General features: G+C 40.7%; 5 protein-coding genes across 8 annotated transcripts in view; 3 read left to right on the forward strand and 2 right to left on the reverse strand.

Annotated features, from left to right (window-relative positions):
- The first annotated feature begins 1471 nt into the window (after window positions 1-1471).
- Window positions 1472-3178, forward strand: asdurf (ASNSD1 upstream open reading frame). Its single transcript, XM_085135669.1, has 4 exons — window positions 1472-1683; window positions 1877-1930; window positions 2090-2165; window positions 3037-3178. The coding sequence occupies exons 1-4, from the start codon at window positions 1609-1611 to the stop codon at window positions 3075-3077; spliced, it is 246 nt and encodes an 81-aa protein (XP_084991795.1). The 5' UTR covers window positions 1472-1608; the 3' UTR covers window positions 3078-3178.
- On the reverse strand, window positions 2342-9710 carry LOC146501019 (uncharacterized). Of its 2 annotated transcripts, XM_085135666.1 has the most exons (8): window positions 9354-9707; window positions 8695-8784; window positions 7228-7307; window positions 7020-7135; window positions 6829-6926; window positions 6628-6696; window positions 6495-6553; window positions 2342-6324 (listed from the first exon to the last, which is right to left on the reverse strand). In XM_085135666.1, exons 1-8 carry the CDS (start codon window positions 9543-9545, stop codon window positions 6204-6206), a joined length of 825 nt encoding a protein of 274 aa, XP_084991792.1. In that variant the 5' UTR covers window positions 9546-9707; the 3' UTR covers window positions 2342-6203. The 2 variants fall into 2 exon arrangements, with proteins under 2 accessions (XP_084991792.1, XP_084991793.1); XM_085135667.1 differs by lacking the exon at window positions 8695-8784 and having other exon boundaries at window positions 9354-9710.
- asnsd1 (asparagine synthetase domain containing 1) lies at window positions 3096-6170 on the forward strand. Its single transcript, XM_085135662.1, has 3 exons — window positions 3096-4502; window positions 4776-4957; window positions 5848-6170. The coding sequence occupies exons 1-3, from the start codon at window positions 3096-3098 to the stop codon at window positions 6092-6094; spliced, it is 1836 nt and encodes a 611-aa protein (XP_084991788.1). The 3' UTR covers window positions 6095-6170.
- Window positions 9711-10749: 1039 nt separating the features above from the next.
- Window positions 10750-17241, reverse strand: cnot9 (CCR4-NOT transcription complex subunit 9). 2 transcript variants are annotated; one of them, XM_085135664.1, is made up of 8 exons: window positions 16903-17239; window positions 16563-16748; window positions 15505-15620; window positions 13636-13745; window positions 13433-13542; window positions 13225-13323; window positions 12100-12191; window positions 10750-11653 (listed from the first exon to the last, which is right to left on the reverse strand). In XM_085135664.1, the coding sequence occupies exons 1-8, from the start codon at window positions 16918-16920 to the stop codon at window positions 11485-11487; spliced, it is 900 nt and encodes a 299-aa protein (XP_084991790.1). In that variant the 5' UTR covers window positions 16921-17239; the 3' UTR covers window positions 10750-11484. The 2 variants fall into 2 exon arrangements, with proteins under 2 accessions (XP_084991790.1, XP_084991789.1); XM_085135663.1 differs by having other exon boundaries at window positions 13433-13745; window positions 16903-17241.
- A 72-nt stretch (window positions 17242-17313) lies between these two features.
- The window catches only part of usp37 (ubiquitin specific peptidase 37), a 17151-nt gene continuing 17114 nt past the window's right edge, over window positions 17314-17350 (forward strand). For both annotated transcript variants that reach the window (XM_085135659.1, XM_085135660.1), the window contains exon 1: window positions 17314-17350. This exon is cut by the window's right edge and continues 118 nt beyond it. The gene's annotated coding sequence lies outside the window, so the exon portion shown is untranslated.

The raw sequence follows: 17350 nt of genomic DNA on the forward strand, positions 1-17350 counted from the left end.
CAACACCTGATACAGAAAGATGACCAACCATCTGAGTGACCAAAGAAACAATGGTCATAATCACCATTTTGGGAGCACAACAGGGCTGCGGTCGGTTTAGTTTTTGTGGATATAAGGCCAAAGAGTTTTATATGTGCCTGACAACTCCACCACAGAACAATAAACATCAAGGGTCACAGTCTGGCCGGCTGTGGCAACCTGTGGCCGCCGTTCCTGAAATGACAGCCCTCGCTTTCAGGGAATGAGACTGCAAACATCTGACAGCTGTTTCCGATCAATAAGGCATTGCAGCTGAGTGGACAGTGAAGCAACGTGAGGCTTCAGGCAGGTGTGTTTGTCAAGTTTAAAAGGTGCTTGACCGGCTGCTGGAGCAAAAAAATCAGCACTGATTTTGTTTTTATCAGCAGTGGACTTATGCATGAGCTCAGACTGTTACAGCAGCTTTTCACAGCTCTAAGGAAGGTCGGCCCACTGCTTTGGTTTGATTTCAGATTGGACTGCAGATTCCTAATGGCTTTGATGGTCCGTAACGACAGTAATGAATACTTGACCTAAATGTCATTAGGATGAGTCTAGCTAGCTCAGCAGAGCCACAAGTTCACCTCTTATAGACCGAATGTCAGGTGTGCTGTGGCATCTAGCCCACCCGACATTTGCAGTAACCCAGAGCTTGTGATGTGTGATCTGCATATTTGCTAAGTGAAGACGTCCAGATTAGACCCAAGTGTGTCTGCTGTGTGGGGCAGGTTGACATCTGTGGTTCTAATTGAGAGAAAAGTGACAGTCATACCTAGACCTCACTTTCCCCGGGCACATTCTCCAGCTCTTTTAGGATGGTCCAAGCCTGCTGAGAGACATAATCGCTCCTTTATGACCCGGGTCTATTGAAGGGTCTCCTACCAGTAAAAAGAAATGCCTCACCTAGGAGGAATCCAGGAGGCATCCTGGACATACATCACCTGAACCACCTCAGTAGGCTCCAAACAAGGCTGACTTTGATAAAAGCCTAGTGAGATGAACATAGATAGACAGCCATGTTTAAGTGAATGGACTTCGGCTTATTTTGAAACTGACTGGTTTTGGTGCACATTAAAATAATGTTAATTAGATAATGCTTCAAGGTAAGTGCCAAAACAAATGCCAGGGGTTTCAGGCTGGCTACCTTTGGAGGTTGAAGAAAGTCTTGGAAGCTTGTGGTGATCCAATGATGTATATGGTGCATCCAAGTGCATTGTGGGATGGCAAACGTGGCATGAACAAGCATATAAAAAACATAAATAAATAAAAGAAGGAATCATATCATATTTAAGTGGTTTGCTCTGGTAAAAAAAAAAAAGAAAGAAAGAAAACAAAACAAAAAGAAAAAGTAAAAAAAAAAATAGACCATGCACAAATTAACATCTGTATTTTTTGATACAGATGAATGATTCAGTTGAATGGCTATATCACCGCCCACCAGCAGAAGGCAGTAGAGTTCAAACTGTGTAAACCTTCAGCACCCGGAAAAGCTTCATTCTGGTTAGACGCCTGAGCTTACTCTGTATGAACCGGGTTTGGTTTTATTAATAAAAACTCTGGACAGTTTTTTCTACGTTTCTTCGCACCATCATGTCTTCAAAAAGCTGCAGCAGTGACGAGCAGTTTGAAGGACAGGCCGCAGTAAAAGAAGAACTGAACAAGAAGGTAGCGTTAGCCCAAACATGCTAATACGGCTAACGTGGCTGTTACAGACCACCGGATGTCTCCCAAATACATAGACTTTTGGTTATTTTCGTTATATATAATTATTCTGCCGCTTCTGTTAGCTTTATGTGTCTTAACAGATTCAGATAGTTTAGTTTTTATCGGTGAAATTTTCCGTGTTGCCAATTTACAGATTAAAGAGCAGAAGGTTCTTGTGGACGAGCTCTGCAATCTGAAGAAAAACAGGGTAAGTGGAGGAAGTGGAAAAGTCTCAATGTATTAGATCACATCATTATCTGTGCAGTTATGATGGGAAACACGCAAATCACATCCCTATGTTGTTAGGGTGTAGTCATGTGTTTTGAAAGTGTACATGTGGATTAATGCAGATTGTTTCCCCCCTCAGAAAGTCTACATCCAGCAGAGGAACAGTAACATCTTCTTCGTGGGAGAGAGAAGTCAGACACTCACTTCGTGCAAAAGTAAGATGATAGAAATGTCTCTGGTTGAGAGGTGAAAACTTCCGTGTTGGAAGTAAAGATGAACAAAAATTCTAAAAAAAAAAATTGACTGAGAGTTTATTATTTTTGAAAAATGTGATACATCATGTGTCAAACAGGGTAGAAGCAAAAAACAGATTTATCCCGCTTTGTTTATCTTTTTAACATCCATCCAATTGTTTTCTGCTGCTATGCAGGATAGTGGGAGACTGGGGGCAGTAATCTAAGCAGATAAGGCCAGACCTCCCTTCCCTAAACACCTCCACCTGTGTGACCTGTTTCCAGGCCAGCTGAGAGATGTGATCTATCCATTGTGTCCTGTGTCTATCCCAGGGCCTCCTCTTATTAGGACATGCCCAGAACATCTCGTCCAGTCCAGAGTTGTTCTGAACAAAACTCCATTAGATTTTCAAGAATATGTCAATCAAACTTCAGGCGTCATTATCAAGACAAGCTAAAGATTGAAAAGTCACCAGCATCACTGTGGGATTGTTTCTGAGCTGCATTGTTTATTTTAAGTTTATGCATCAGAAACTGCTCAATAAAGGACTTTATTCAGACGTAGGTTTGAGAAATATTTGCAGTGAGGTAAAAACAAACACTGGAAATGTTGGAAAGTCTTGTTATTCTTGGTTGTGTCAGTGCTTGGCTGTTTTTGTGTGTTCTGTCTTTGCTGGCTTTTCCTGTATTTGCTCATTTTGAATTTGATGCCAGTAAAGTTGGGAACAGGGTCCCCTTTTTTTTTTTTTGTTAAATAATTAAACACTCAGCAGCGTGTTTTATGCTATAATAGGTATACAGTGAAGGCACAATGTTATGGCATCATGTAACTAGTGCATTGTTCTGTTTCCAGAGGAGCTCGATTATATGAAAAAGGAACTTCAGGATATCTGAGGCCACAGCAACGCCGCGATGTGTGGGATCTTCTGTGCGCTGAGTCTGGCATCCGCTCACTCTCAGTGGAATCAAAGAGTTTATGAACATTTAAAAAGGAGAGGGCCCAATTCGAGCCGGGACCTTGCCATCACAGGCTCAGATCTCAGCTATCGCTGTTTATTCTCTGCTCACGTTCTTCACATGAGAGGTCTCCTCACTGCTCAGCCACTTCAAGACGCCGCCGGAAACATACTGCTGTGGAATGGAGAGATTTTCAGTGGCCTGCCGGTGACGCCAGAGGAGAATGACACCACGGTTTTAGCTCAGCGGCTATCATCCTGCAATGCCCCTTCAGAGATTCTCACTGTCCTGTCTGCTATTCGTGGACCATGGGGGTTTGTTTACTACCAGAAGGCAGGAGACTACCTGTGGTTTGGCCGAGATTTCTTTGGTAGGCGGAGCTTATTATGGACATTTGACGCAGAGGCCGGCGAACTGACTCTAACTTCTGTGGCTGCTCACACTTCTGGTCCCAAACAGTGCGTGTGGCAGGAAGTCCCGGCAGCTGGTGTGTTCAGGGTTAACCTCAAGGCGGCAGCAGAAGCTGGCTGTGTGGCATTTGAGGTTTATCCGTGGGCTCATGCAGAAAGTGATGTCAGTAATGACACCATACCTCAGGTGTTGGAGTCCATCCCGAGAGGTTGCAGTGCTGTGATGAACCAGTCGGGTCTTGCACTCTCTTCACCTGTTCCACCTATGAATGTGTCTCTTCCAGAAACATTAAATGATACAGAAATTCACTCAAACTCATGTCTGTCTGTGGAGGATCTGGAGAAGCTGCTGGGCCGTGAGGAAAAAAATGATGAGGTGAATCATCTCATCGACGTTCTCAGCGAGGCAGTGAGGAGACGCGTTCAGTCTCTACCTTTCAGGGCTCTAAACCTCTCTCCTCCTGCTATTGACTGTGCTCGTGTTGCCATACTTTTCTCAGGAGGCATTGATTCAATGATCCTGGCTGCTTTAGCTGACCGTCACGTACCTGCGCACGAGCCTGTAGACCTGTTGAACGTGGCCTTTAAACTACAGGAGCCCAAAAAGCAGAACGAGTCCTCGAGAAAGCCCAAAAATAAGCCCATAGATTTAAAAGCTGATCAGGAAAATTCCCAAGTGTTCAGCCCCTTTGACGTTCCTGACAGAATCACTGGAAGAGCTGGGCTCAGGGAATTACAAGAACTGAACCCTGAGAGGAAGTGGAACTTTGTGGAGATTAATGTAACGCAGGAGGAGCTGCAGGAAAAGCGCCTGGAGCGCATCTGTCACCTGGTGCATCCGCTGAACACGGTGCTGGACGACAGCATCGGCTGTGCTGTTTGGTTCGCTGCAAGAGGAGTGGGATTCATCGCGGAGGGAAACCACCAGAGGCCATTCACGTCGTCAGCAAAGGTGACAAAGAGCAGAGTTTCTTTTGTAGGAAGGAGGGTGTGAGAGCTCAGTATAACTTTTTTTTTAATTTGATGAAACTGTCCTTTGAGGAGGATTCTCAGGAATAAAAGAGTTTGGGTCATAAATGGTGTTAAAGGCCAGTTTAAGATAGATTAGGATTATTGTGAGCTTTGAATCATGTAAAGCTAGAAAAATACAGAGCTGGTGGAAAGCAGAATTATTCCACATTTAACTTAAAAAACTTGTTATCAGAGAAGTTTCTGATTTGTGCAGGTCATTTTGACTGGAATCGGAGCAGATGAGCAGCTGGCTGGTTACTCCAGGCACCGAGTCCGGTTTAAGACCTCTGGACACGAAGGCTTGATCCAGGAGCTGGCCATGGAGCTGGGCCGGATCTCCTCCAGGAATTTGGGCAGAGATGACCGAGTGATCGGGGACCATGGAAAGGAAGCTCGGTAGGTCTGCAAGTGAAGCTTGTTTTGTCTGTTTGGTGGGTAAGATGTTTATTTTAATGAATCTGGGGTCTTTATAACATCCCATGTGTATCCTTGATGTCTAACAGATAGGTGGAGGTTTCCTTCCGGATGTTTAAAAATGAAAAAAGGAGCACAGCTTTTACTAATTTTTTATCATGTTTTTAAAACATTTTACTGCCACCTGCTGTCAGTAAGCGGAACCACTCAGGGAAAAACTGAAATGAAATCAACTTAAAATAATATTTTTGTTCATGTCTGGTTAAAATGTAAGCAGCATGCCGTTTCTGTTTGAAGGATGTGCCGTCCGTTTCTGTGAATTTTCTACAGGCGGAGATTTTAAACTGAGGTGTCTGTACACTGATAATGAAGCTAAATAGCACACTTTCATAGCTTTAATATAAGGTTGTAAACTGGAATGGGTTTTGAAATTCTGGTCGATATACAAATCATATATTTTTTTAAGTCTCAGCTTTTTTTTTCCTCTAAGTTTGAGCTCTTTAAATACCCGAAGTGGAATAAATGTCCTCTTATTTGCAGATCAGCTGGTATAAGTTTTATTTGTCAATAAGTGCAAAGAGCACAACAAATTGTGCTTTTTGGGAATTTTTAGTGTAAATAAACATTTTTGCCAAATTATGATTAATTTTTTCATTTAATTACATAATTGAACTGAGAGTCATGAACAGTTAATACAGCTCCCCTCCACAGCACTCTGTAAGGTGGCTAAAATAAATCACAGTGGGTGTTTTATCTCTTGTTATTCTTAAAAAAATCATGTCATGTATGAAATCATGACTGGTTAAAACTGCAGCTCAGTGTGGAATTTATTTTGAGCACCGCAGATTAAAGGCGCTCTGTGGACTCTGCAGGTTTCCGTACTTGGACGAAGACGTGGTGAGCTACTTGAATTCGCTTCCCGTGTGGCAGAAGGCCGATCTGTCGCTTCCTCGAGGAGTCGGCGAGAAACTCCTCCTGAGGATGACAGCAAGGCGACTGGGCCTTGGTCAATCGGCCGTCCTGCCCAAGAGAGCCATGCAGTTTGGCTCCCGCATCGCAAAGATGGAGAACAGCCGCGAGAAGGCCTCGGACAAATGCACAAGACTCCACATTGTTTAGATTAATAAAATAACATTTATAGAAAAGATTCATCATAAAATTAAAGGTGTATTTACAGTCACATGATAATTTTCTTCTTGGATCAGTTTTAAAAAAAATAAACTTCCTTTTACACCATGTACGACTCAACGTCCTGAAGTTTTTCTTTGAAGTACAGATCACATTCAACATATGATGGCAAGTTTCCAACATCAAAACGCCCAGAAATTTCCTGAATGTAAACAGGTTTCCTGAAAAAAAAGAATACAACAGTCTGCCATCATCTGAGCTTGAGTGTCATTTAAGTATATGAAAAATACAAGAACAGATTCAAAATGAAACCCTGATTCCTTCTAAAACACACAAAAAGCTGAAGTTATTTATTTGGAGTAAAACTCAGATTTCTCTCAGCTGAAATTACCTCGGGATGAGCCAAGACACAAAGTTTCCGGGAGCGTCTTTCTCTGTGATTGGAGCATCCTGTGGAAATATTAAGCTTCTCGTTAATAATAAAAACATAACATAACTGTGGAGTGTCGGCTTATTTCGTTTACCTTCTTTTCCTCGAGGAAAGTGTCCAACAGAGGAAGACTTCGTTTTGAAAACACGTAGAAACAAGGGCACTGAAAACCAAAAATAGTCAGCTCTGTGTTCTGAGTCTGAGTTGTAAAGTTCCATCTTTTATTTACAGTCTTTAACCCTAAGATCCCTGAGTGTATATTTTACCACATTCTGACCATTTGTGTTGAACTTACTGCTCTCCTGGACTTTGTCTCTGAGGGAAGAGGCTTCTCCTTCATACAGAGGACACGAAGATCAGTGTCTGCCTCCAGGATTCCATATTTCTGGGTTTCTGAACACACAAACATAAAATACAGAACTAATTGGGAAGAAGACGCAAAGCCACGGCTGATGTTGGACACGTGAACAGCTTTATTAACCTCACCCTCGTCTCTGCACTGATACGACAGCACAAGGCAGCTGTCTTCACACTTTGACTGGACATCAGAGAACCTCTCTTTAACTTTCCTGAGGCTGAAATCGTCTTTGAAGAGGGTGTCACTGTTCAGGATGGACAGCGAGAGAGCTACATCTCAGAGCTGTTTACACACTCAAAACTACAGTTTACCATGAGCTAAGGAACACAAACTTACCCTCCGATAACTATGACGTGATCTTCTATGTTAAAGTGCTTCACAGCGAGCTGCAGGCAGGCCACGGCGCCCAGTCGTTCCTGGTGAAGGACAAATCAGTCCAGTTAATCAACCAGATCTGAGAAGAAAATCCCTGCCTGACATCGGAATCAACAGCTTAATGTACAAGAGCTTCAGCATATTTAATGAAACTATGCAAAAGTTTACCTTCATGCTCTGACTATTTCAGAATTACAGGCCCTCGAAGTGCACAGAAGTGGGTTGAAAATTATTTTTCCTCTCGCAATTTCACAAGTACAGGAGATATCCACAAGAAGTTTTCAGGACTGAAAACTCATTTTTACATCCACTCCAAATGTCACACTCTAAAGGCACGGGGTGTAAAATCAATCTGGTCGCAGTTGTTATCAGAGCTTAAATGTATTTTGGATAGATTGTGGTCTGTTGAAAACCTGGGCAGTTATTTATAACGCGTTACTGTAGTCCGATTACTTTTTTCGAATAACGAGTAAAGTAAGGGATTCCTATTGCAAAAAAAGGTAATTAGATTACTGTTACTTTCCCGTAAGCACGCTGCGTTACTGCGTTACTAAAACTGTGATTTTTTTTTTTGCGAGAGTGTCTCATGACAATGACGTAAGCGAGTGCGACGTTCGTGGCAACAGCTGTGTGTGGGAGAGAGTATGAGCGTGCAGCGTTTAAAGCATGGAAGTACTGACATTACTTTGAGTTTGATTCCGTAAAAAGTGACAAAAACATTATCGTTCGCTGCTCACTGCGTGGGAAGAAAACTTCTTTTTACAGCGAAAAAAACCCTAAACGTCCGAGCAAGCACCAAATACGCTACCACTGGAATGTGAAATTCACAGAGAAACTGCCCAATTCTTCCACTAACCGCTGCGGCACACCTGCACCAGGGCAAACCTCCGCCTGCCCCACTCCTGCTTTATAGGTGAAAATAGAGCAACAGGACCGCTAGTCTTTGATGTTATTTATTTTCTGCTGTGTTTTACTTGCATCTATTTGAAAGAGTAAGTGTAAACAAAAAACTATTTTATTTTATATGCTGGAATGTGCAGAAAATAGGTTTAAATGTTAAACAAATTTCTTCCAGTCAGTGAATGTTGCATATAATTTAATGTTTGCTTGATGCATAAAGTTAAAAGATTAAAACTGATAAAACAAGTTTTAAAAAGAGACTTTTTCATTTGATTACATTTTATATGATGGATTATGCAGAAAAAGTAGAATTGGGCTGAAAGATCTATGGCTTTATTACGTATTTAGGGGATAAATCATGTTTTAAAAAGTAACTAATTACTTTTGAAAATAAGTAATCAGTAAAGTAGCAGGATTACTTTTTTCAAGTAACTTGACCAACACTGCTCAGCACTGCGGGGCATGTGTAAAAAAAATCTTTTGATTACAGGTCAGAGGACGGTATGGAAGCGGAGTGTAAAGGATTACATCATTGCTTGTCGTCTGGTCGCTGAGGATCTGGACATTTGTGAAATTTGTCGCCCATTCTTCAAACGCCCTGAGGTACAGAGCGTTGGTCTGTGGAGATCAGCAGAGGATAAGAGCGGGTCACAGACCTGCACGTTACTGATGAAGGTAGAAAATATCTTAACTGTAAACAGAACATTTGAAACAAGGACAAGACCAAAGCATTATAAGCAAACTTTAATCATTACATCAGAAGAGAAGGTACTCACTACGTGATTGTTGTCACATTGTCAACTATAAATAGATCAACAATCAACGATAACAGAACAACAGTGAATCAATGTTATTTCTTTAATGTGTGTTTTGTTTGGCTTTCCACGGAATTACCAAAATAGAGGGGATAGCCTAACATATGAAACAGGAAGAGACCGTGTGTAATCCCTTTATTTCAACAAAGTAACTGTATTCTGAATACCACTTTTTTAAACGATAACTGTAACGGAATACAGTTACTCATTTTGTATTTTAAATACGTAACGGCGGTACATGTATTCCGTTACTCCCCAACACTGTTGTCCACACATATTCAAACCTGGTTTATCATTTTAACAGTTATGCAGAGTTGGATCAGATTCCTGCGAAATGGAGTCAGTTATTGGACCTAGTTACTGGTTATTCACCACGACATAGATGGTGTCCACGGAGCCGGACACTGTCAGCGCGTGGATCCAGCGTGAGCTCAAAGGGCACCGACCGACGGGCAGCAGCGGCTTGGCAACGTGCGCCAGGTGGGCGAACCTTCCGGTGGTGTCCGCCAACACATCTCTCTGGAGCCTGGTTCCGTACCCGGCGGCGAGAATCACGGCTTTCATTTGAACTCTGTAATCCGAAGGGCTCCCGGCGAGCTGTCAGGTGCTTTACGGGGAAACTCAACGGCGCATTAGCGGGTATAAACAGAGAGAACTAGGGCAAAGTTTGATAACGGTACACAGATCAACTTCTGAATATTCTCGCGAGGTTAGCGTCCAACTAGTGGCAGGACGCTAGTTCTTTTTTTTTTTTTTTTAAAGAACTTTATTTATAATCAACAGTATAACATACAAGGCACCATCGTTAATCCGAATATGTAATATCCTCGGTTGAGCGTTACAACGACAAAAGAGGAAGAAAAAACAAAACAATAAACGCAAAGCCAAAAGGAGTTAGCACAAAAAGAAAGAACAGTCATTGAAGAATTTAAAACCAAAGGCAAACATTTATATGAACAAAAAAGGGCAATCATGATCATTAAATAGGGAGGTTTCTTTTTTAACATAGATTAAACTTGTTAAATAATACAACAAGTTTATGAGCTTTTTTGTTATTCACAAGTTTCAGCGATTTAGCCCAGAGTTTAAAGTCATTCAGCCATCTGTTTATACATGGTTTAGCTTTAAAATATCTGCATTTGTGAATAAATGTTTTTCCCAATAACAAAAACGTCCTAATCAACAAGTCAAAATCTGCATTCTCAGCAAGTATTCCAAATTTTATTACTGTCACCATCAAATGTGGTAACTGAATTCTCCTGGACTGTAGCCAGCTCCAAATGTCAATCCAGAAGGAGTGCACTGATTCACAGTAGAAAAACAAGTGATCCAGACTTTCAATATCATTGTCACAAAATGTGCAGGGGTTCACATCTAAATTAAATTTCCGTCTTAAGAATTCATTGGTTGGATAAACCTCATTTATGATTTTAAAGTTAACCTCTTTTACTTTAGGGGAAAGAGGAAGTGAGATATACTTTCTTCTTATCGCCTTAACCTCCATGGTGGATCCGTACTGTCTCCTCAAACACGGAGACCATCGCTTCCGGTTGCTACTTTCTAAATTAAAAGTAATTCTCCGAGGAATTTCACTGTAAGTAAAGATTTGTAGGATTTTAGCTGTTAAACAACAAAGCCACAAATAATGGAACCATTTCAATAAAAATAACTCAAAAAGTGCTTGCAGTCATATTATTGAGCTATAGATTGATAGTCAAATTCCATACATAGTCTAATCACACATAAAGGGCACTGTCAGGGGCAGGAGTTCGGTGTAAAATTGTTTATTTGTGAAATACTGCCAACAAGTGCAGTCTAGCTCAGAGATTTATTCAGAACAGAAACCTTTTTTTTCTTTACACCAATGTGCCAGCAAATGTACAGAATATCACTGTATTACTAAACTGCTGCACATACCAGTGTGCACATCTGGAAGTAGTCCCATTAGAAACACAACAAAAAAAGTATGTATGTAATGTGGGATGTAACTGTAGGATCCAGTGATAGCAGGAGGATATTTACAGCCAGTACCATCTTATTTTAATTTACCAGTAATCTGTGGTGATAATTATGGCAAAATGTATTTGTAGTTACTGCAGCAATACACATTTTATTATTAGTTTGTCTGTTGTTTCATATAAAAGGAATGCATTTTAATGCATATTTATTTACTTTCTAAAAAGTAAACGTCAGTTAATTTCGCTGTTAACAGAAATGCAGGAGTGTTACTGTTTTCCTTTTTTCAACCGCAAAATCTCCTACCTAAACATTTCTTTATCAAGCTGTTTCAAGGAAAACATCAGCCTATGTATCATTATTGGATTTTCAAATATTCACAAAAGTCTTGGAAATCCTACAGTCTGGGTTCCTATAAAGAAGATGTGGAAAAATAAATGACCCAAAAGCAAAAATATCTTCTTCCATCATGTTGTTTACTTTTCAGTCTTAGCACCACATGTGACAGAATACAAATTCAAGTCCGTTTGTGTCTCCTGTGAATTCTTCACTGCGGGGCCAGCGGGATGCCCCGGGCGTCGGTCACTTGGCCCTCCTGCAGGTTTTTGACCAGCTGAGCCAGCCAGCGTTTGGTGGTGGTGTCGTCCTTCAGCACCTGGGCGAAGGTGCTGTCCTTCAGCTGGTCGGGTAGACACTGACGGAGTGCCTCTCTGGCTCTGAGGAAGGAACAACACAAAACCTCCTTTTAATATCACTTCAAATTAAATTGAACTTCAAACTTGATGAAAACACTCAATGAAAGTGCTGATATATCTTTCCAAATAATTAATGTCAGGTTAAAAAAAAGATAAGGCAAAAACAAAAAATCATCAGAATAAACAAAAATATAATTGTCCTAAACGATGAACAGCTTCAACATGTAGTGCATTTTTCTGTCTATGTAGTTATTCCCAAGTGTTTCAAGCTGCAGCTATTACATCTAATACAACCTGTTATCATGAACTGTTTTTACACAAATAAACATCTCATGGTGTAAAAACTACCAGTGTATTTTTGCAATAGCTTCTCCTAGTGGCAAGCGGATTGAAGTCTTCAAACAGCGAAGCCAGTGTTATACAGAACTCGCAAGCACACAAACTGCAACAGAGTAAAGATGCTCTACCTGAGATTATCTGAAAGGCGAAGGTAGCAGCGGACGACGTGCTTCAGCAGCCGAGCTGATGGTTCTTTGGAGAGCTGCAGCACCATTTTACCCTGAAGATGCAAAAATGATGGAGACAACAGCTACAGTTACATCCAGCAAACAAAGATCCCGACCCACACGCCACAAATCAGCAAATTATTATTTAAAGAAAGCACTCAACTACATTTGAGTTAAAGGTCAGTGTGAAAGCCTCAGGAAACTCTTGTTAATGTCTCGATTTATTTGACTTTTTTCCCCCCTAATGATTTCACCAGGTTGCCCACACCTCACAGTTTGAGAACCACCAAACTGGATCAATATTTTTATTCTGACTGAAGATTAAAGTTCAGCTGTGAACACGTGACAGGATTTTACAGCGCGCTGTTTACACATCAAAGGTAATGAATGTGACATGGGCGCATTTTCTTCTGTCCTTGGTACATTTATTTGATCAGCTCCCTGTAGATGGATTACATAAATCAAATCAGTGGAGTGCAGTAAATATTGTTACCAAGCTGCTCTCAACTTCTCAAGGGTTTATTTTTTTAAATTTATTTTATAGGCTCAGTCATGTGACGTGAACCATGCTGCATGCCACCGCAGCCTGGGCTAATTTGTGATGTCCGTGCCCAGTTGGGTTTTTAAAACACCAAAAAGAAACAAACAAGAGACTCTAGGGTTCAAACTGCAGTGCAACGAACTGATTCCTTTTGAAAAATCAAGTTTAGTTTTAATATGAAGTTTACGTTCTGAAGTATTTCATTTGCTGATAATGACTGAAAATTAATTGTTAAATTTTTTTTTTTAACTGTGGACCATTTCTGCTTGGACATAATTGACAGCGAAGTAAAGATATGACCTGATGCAGATTTTCTTCTGGTCAGTTTGTAAAAAGCTTTGAACAGACAACTGTTTTTTAAATATCAGTCAGTGTCTGTTTATTCCGAATGGTTATCAAGTTTTTAATTCTGTCTGGACTTTTCAACAAATTACAAACAGAAATCAGTGAGACTAAACCACTCTTCTTGTAATCGATGATGTGTCAACATGGCACAGAAAGTCTATCTGACCATGTCCATGCATATCTTTACAGCAAACACTTACAAGGATCATTGCCACATGGGAGAAACGCTCATAAGTCTGGCATATGTAAGCCAGCCCTGTGTCATCAAGCAGTATCTTCTGCAGTATGAAGGTAGCAACCTGAAAAAACAAACATGCGTATAAAGATTTCTCGCTAGTAGGTGTCAATATTATGCTATGGGCTATCTGTAAAGGTTTAGACTATTTTAAAAACAGAATAGCTCCGTACCGTCTTAGAGAGCTCACTTCCTGATTCCATAATGCGGAGACAAAGCGGGATGATTTCAGTTGTGAGAAGAAAGTTAATCACTTCTTGTTCATCTGTTTTGACCAAGGCACCTGCATTAAGTACAAACAGACATCTTAATACCTGTACACACACACTTTGAATGATAAAAACTCTTTTCATAATACAATGAGAGGAGAGCATACCTATGACTCCAAGGCTGGTGAGGCGCAGGTACTCGAATGGGCGCGTTTTGCTCACAGTGTGCAAAAAGGGATAAAGGAAAAGGGGAATGTGGGCTGCGAGGAAAGCCGACCTGGCAAGATATTAAAAATTTAAAAGAAAAAAGAAAAATACTTTTAAATCACTGTAACCACACTCATATCAAACACATATACCGTATTTTTCGGACCATAAGGCGCACTGTTGATTAACGGGTCTGTTTTCATACATAAGGCACACCAGATTATACGGTGCATCAAGCGAAACAAAACAGTCAGATAAGTCAAACTTTACTCAACTCATTCTTCTTGTTTCCTCCACTTCCATACCATTGATCCATTAATGTTTAATTCTCTCACAGCTGCTCTTTCCCATGTTGTTGCAGTATATTAGTGACTAACCTCATATTGTGGATGGATTATCTCAGTTGTTCTCCTGACTGAAGTTTGGTCTGTTTACAGCATCCTGCCACACGATTGCATTTGTTCTTAACCCTCGGGAACCCTCATGTTAACTTTTATTGAGTTGAAAAAAGTTAGCGTTCATCCTCCAGCTTCACTGTGTTTTTGTTATGCTAACATAGCTGTGTCGCTAACGATCACAGCAGTGATGTTCGTTGGTTTACTTAAGTTGGACAAGCTGGTAAGCTGGAGGTTAAGGCACGATGTGCCTTGTTCCCCCCGGTTGTAGTGGGCCTCGACCTCCTGTTAGCTTCGAGATGGTGGGTAACAGACGTCTCTGAAAACGTCGGAGCACTTTTGCAAATATGTGATGTCTTGATTAACAGAGCAGATATTTGATGTTTACACATCTACATTCACACCTGAAAATATCTTAAAAGTTTATTTTGTGACCCAGAAAAAGTAATATTAAAACTAACTAGCTGGCGCTATTGTTAGAAACGAATTGGCTGGGCCGCGCTATGAATTCTGGGATAGGTTGGGTAACGAAGGATACACTGACTCGGCCTTCAAATGTGACCTGCGAAGGATACCAGTCTATTTTGTAAAATCTTGCAAAACGTTTGTGGGATCTCAGAAAACTTCATCTTAATTTTTTTTCTCCCATGTCCCTTGCAGGGCTCGGTATGGAAGTGATAGCAAAGCTGTACATTTTAATTCTTTCAGAAATCTCTCAGTCAGAACATCCTATATCATGTTTAGATGGAAACTAGCGAGCTAACTTCCTGCTAACATCTAACTCTGTTAAATTTAATAAATTCTGTTTTCATGGATGCCTCGATGTTAAACTTAATTGTTACACCTGGTAAAGCAGCAACACTGATTATTTTTATTAAAGATGAAAGAATTTAGACAGTTTTTAACTCTCAGTGATAACGCAGTGTTCGTTTGACTGTGTGACCTGAAACGGACGGAGTTTTGGACCCAGATACTCCGAGTCTGCGAGGCTCCTATGCTCTGACAATCCATCAAACAGTGGGGCTTCATAACTTCATAACATAACGTCGTACTAAAACATTTTTTGACAGATTTTTGAGCACCGTGTACCACATAAAATCGGTTCGAGGTCAGTAAGCACAACCAGAATTCATACATTAGGTGCACCGGATTATAAGGTGCACTGCTAATATTTGAGAAAATTAAAGCATTTTAAGTGCACCTTATAGTGCAGAAAATTAGGTACTTTCATTTAAGGCTTAAAAGCCTTGTTTGTATCAGTGAAAAGAAAAGATGAGGTAAAACGTAAAAAAAGAAGCATGGTTTCAGTTTAGTTTTCTGAAATTCCTGATTGAAACAGAACAAATGAAGGCAAAGTGGATAAAACTCAATCTGTTCTGTAGTAAAGGTTTTTCTTTAGTATTACACAATTAAAGCTTCTAATTGTCCCCTTACCGTGTCTCTGGGTGTGAGGCAACACACTGCAGGAGTGCCAAGGCGTTGCACACTCGGTTAGACTGATGTGCTGTGAGTGTCGGTGGGTTAATGGATGGATAGATGTTCACTATTTCCTACAAAGAGAAAGGAATGCATCAATGGTGCACAGCAAATGACACTGGGCAAACAGAACTATAGAGATGATGGATTACTCCGTCATCTCTGTGGTATTAACTCACAGGTATTAACTCAACAAGTTAATACCTGCAACTCTACTCTGATGGTAGGTAGAGATAAAAAACGCTTACAACCATTTCAAGACCTAGTGCCCTGGAAGTCTTATAATTCAGGTCAAGTTTTAAAATATACTAAAAGCTCTTAACAACAAGCAACAAGTACCAATGTAACATATTATATAAATAAAAATAAATATAGCAAAACAATTCAGAGTAATGAAGAAGGGTTTAGTAGCTCACTTCATGCGAGTGGTCTGTAAGGCCTAGCTGCTGTGCAAACATGGCATGACTTGTAGTCCCTGACACAAATGGTTGTGCTGAATCTTTGTAAAGCCTATGGCGTAGCTTATGTAAGTAGCCATGTTGTCAACATCATTTATGTGTTTGTGCATTATGTGTTAATTAGTGTGTCTTCTGGTGTTTTATATGTGGAGCCAGCCGACAGGAACAAATAAAATGCTGGTACTTTATTACCTCTATATCTTTCTCCAGTAATTTGTTGAATTTGTGAATTTGTGAATCCTTATATTGAGGAGATTCCTTATATTGAGGAGATTCCTTATATTGAGGACATTCCTTATATTGAGGAGATGATCGTTATTCTGTCACTGAGAAATTCAAAAACTAAGATGAAATTAACAGGGGGAAATCTATAGTACTGGGTAGGCCAATCACAGTACGTGCTGTGGATGCTGTGTGTATTAAATTTCTAGAAGGGTGCATGTCCAGTTATGCCATAGGGTTAAAGACTCAGGTTTGTGGTTCCGATGTAGATTTGAAGCATAAAAAAAAAAACAAGATCCTGATTTCCAACTGGTAGAGAGAGGCAACAGATCTTACCTGCAGGAGAGCAGCGATAGTGCCACAGGAATGCCAAAGCATCGGTGCCAGGTCTGGCACAGATTCGCGTTTCTTGCTGAGCTCCAGCAGGGCATTCTCTCTGGTCTCTGGGCTGGACAACTCATTGATCCACTGGTAGATCTTTTCCCGGTCTACCTGAGCCAGGGCTGTGACATTAGATACAGCCTGTAAAAGGCAAAATGAGTTAAAAAGCATGTCGTCTTGGGTCTGTTTGAGAATGGGTGGTCAATGTTTAATGTAAATCAAACAAAAGGATGAGGAAGCTCCATGTTAAGACGGTTCGAGACTTCAAAGCAAAGTAAGGTGAAATTATACTCACCGCTCCCGTTGCAAGCATTCTCCGAAGTTCTTTGTGGCGTCTTTATGTCGTTATAAACAACTAAATTTGATTAAGTGTGGTGAACGTGGTTGCAATGCAAGTAAGTTGGCGTAACTAGCACAAAGCTAGCCCGAGCTGCCTGCTAAATGTCCTGGCCTATGAAGACAAGTACCCGTGTACATTAACATAACTTCAAATTCGCCGAAATAAGGGGAAAGGGAACACTAGCAGTATAATTGGTGCGCTTTAAACCACACTAATTAGCTCAAAACTAAACGTAATTCATACTAAAACTAAAGCGAGGCTTAGCTTGGCAGACCCGTGAACAGCCTTGATACAAATAAGTGAAATATCGCGAGATGAAGATCTTCGGTCATTACTTCCGTTGTAAATTTTCACATTCCCGCCATCATCGCGCAGCTCAGCGACGCGTCGTGTGCTGCTCTGC

Source organism: Neolamprologus multifasciatus, chromosome 16 (genome assembly GCF_963576455.1).
Source record: "Neolamprologus multifasciatus chromosome 16, fNeoMul1.2, whole genome shotgun sequence".
Taxonomy (NCBI): Eukaryota; Metazoa; Chordata; class Actinopteri; order Cichliformes; family Cichlidae; genus Neolamprologus; species Neolamprologus multifasciatus.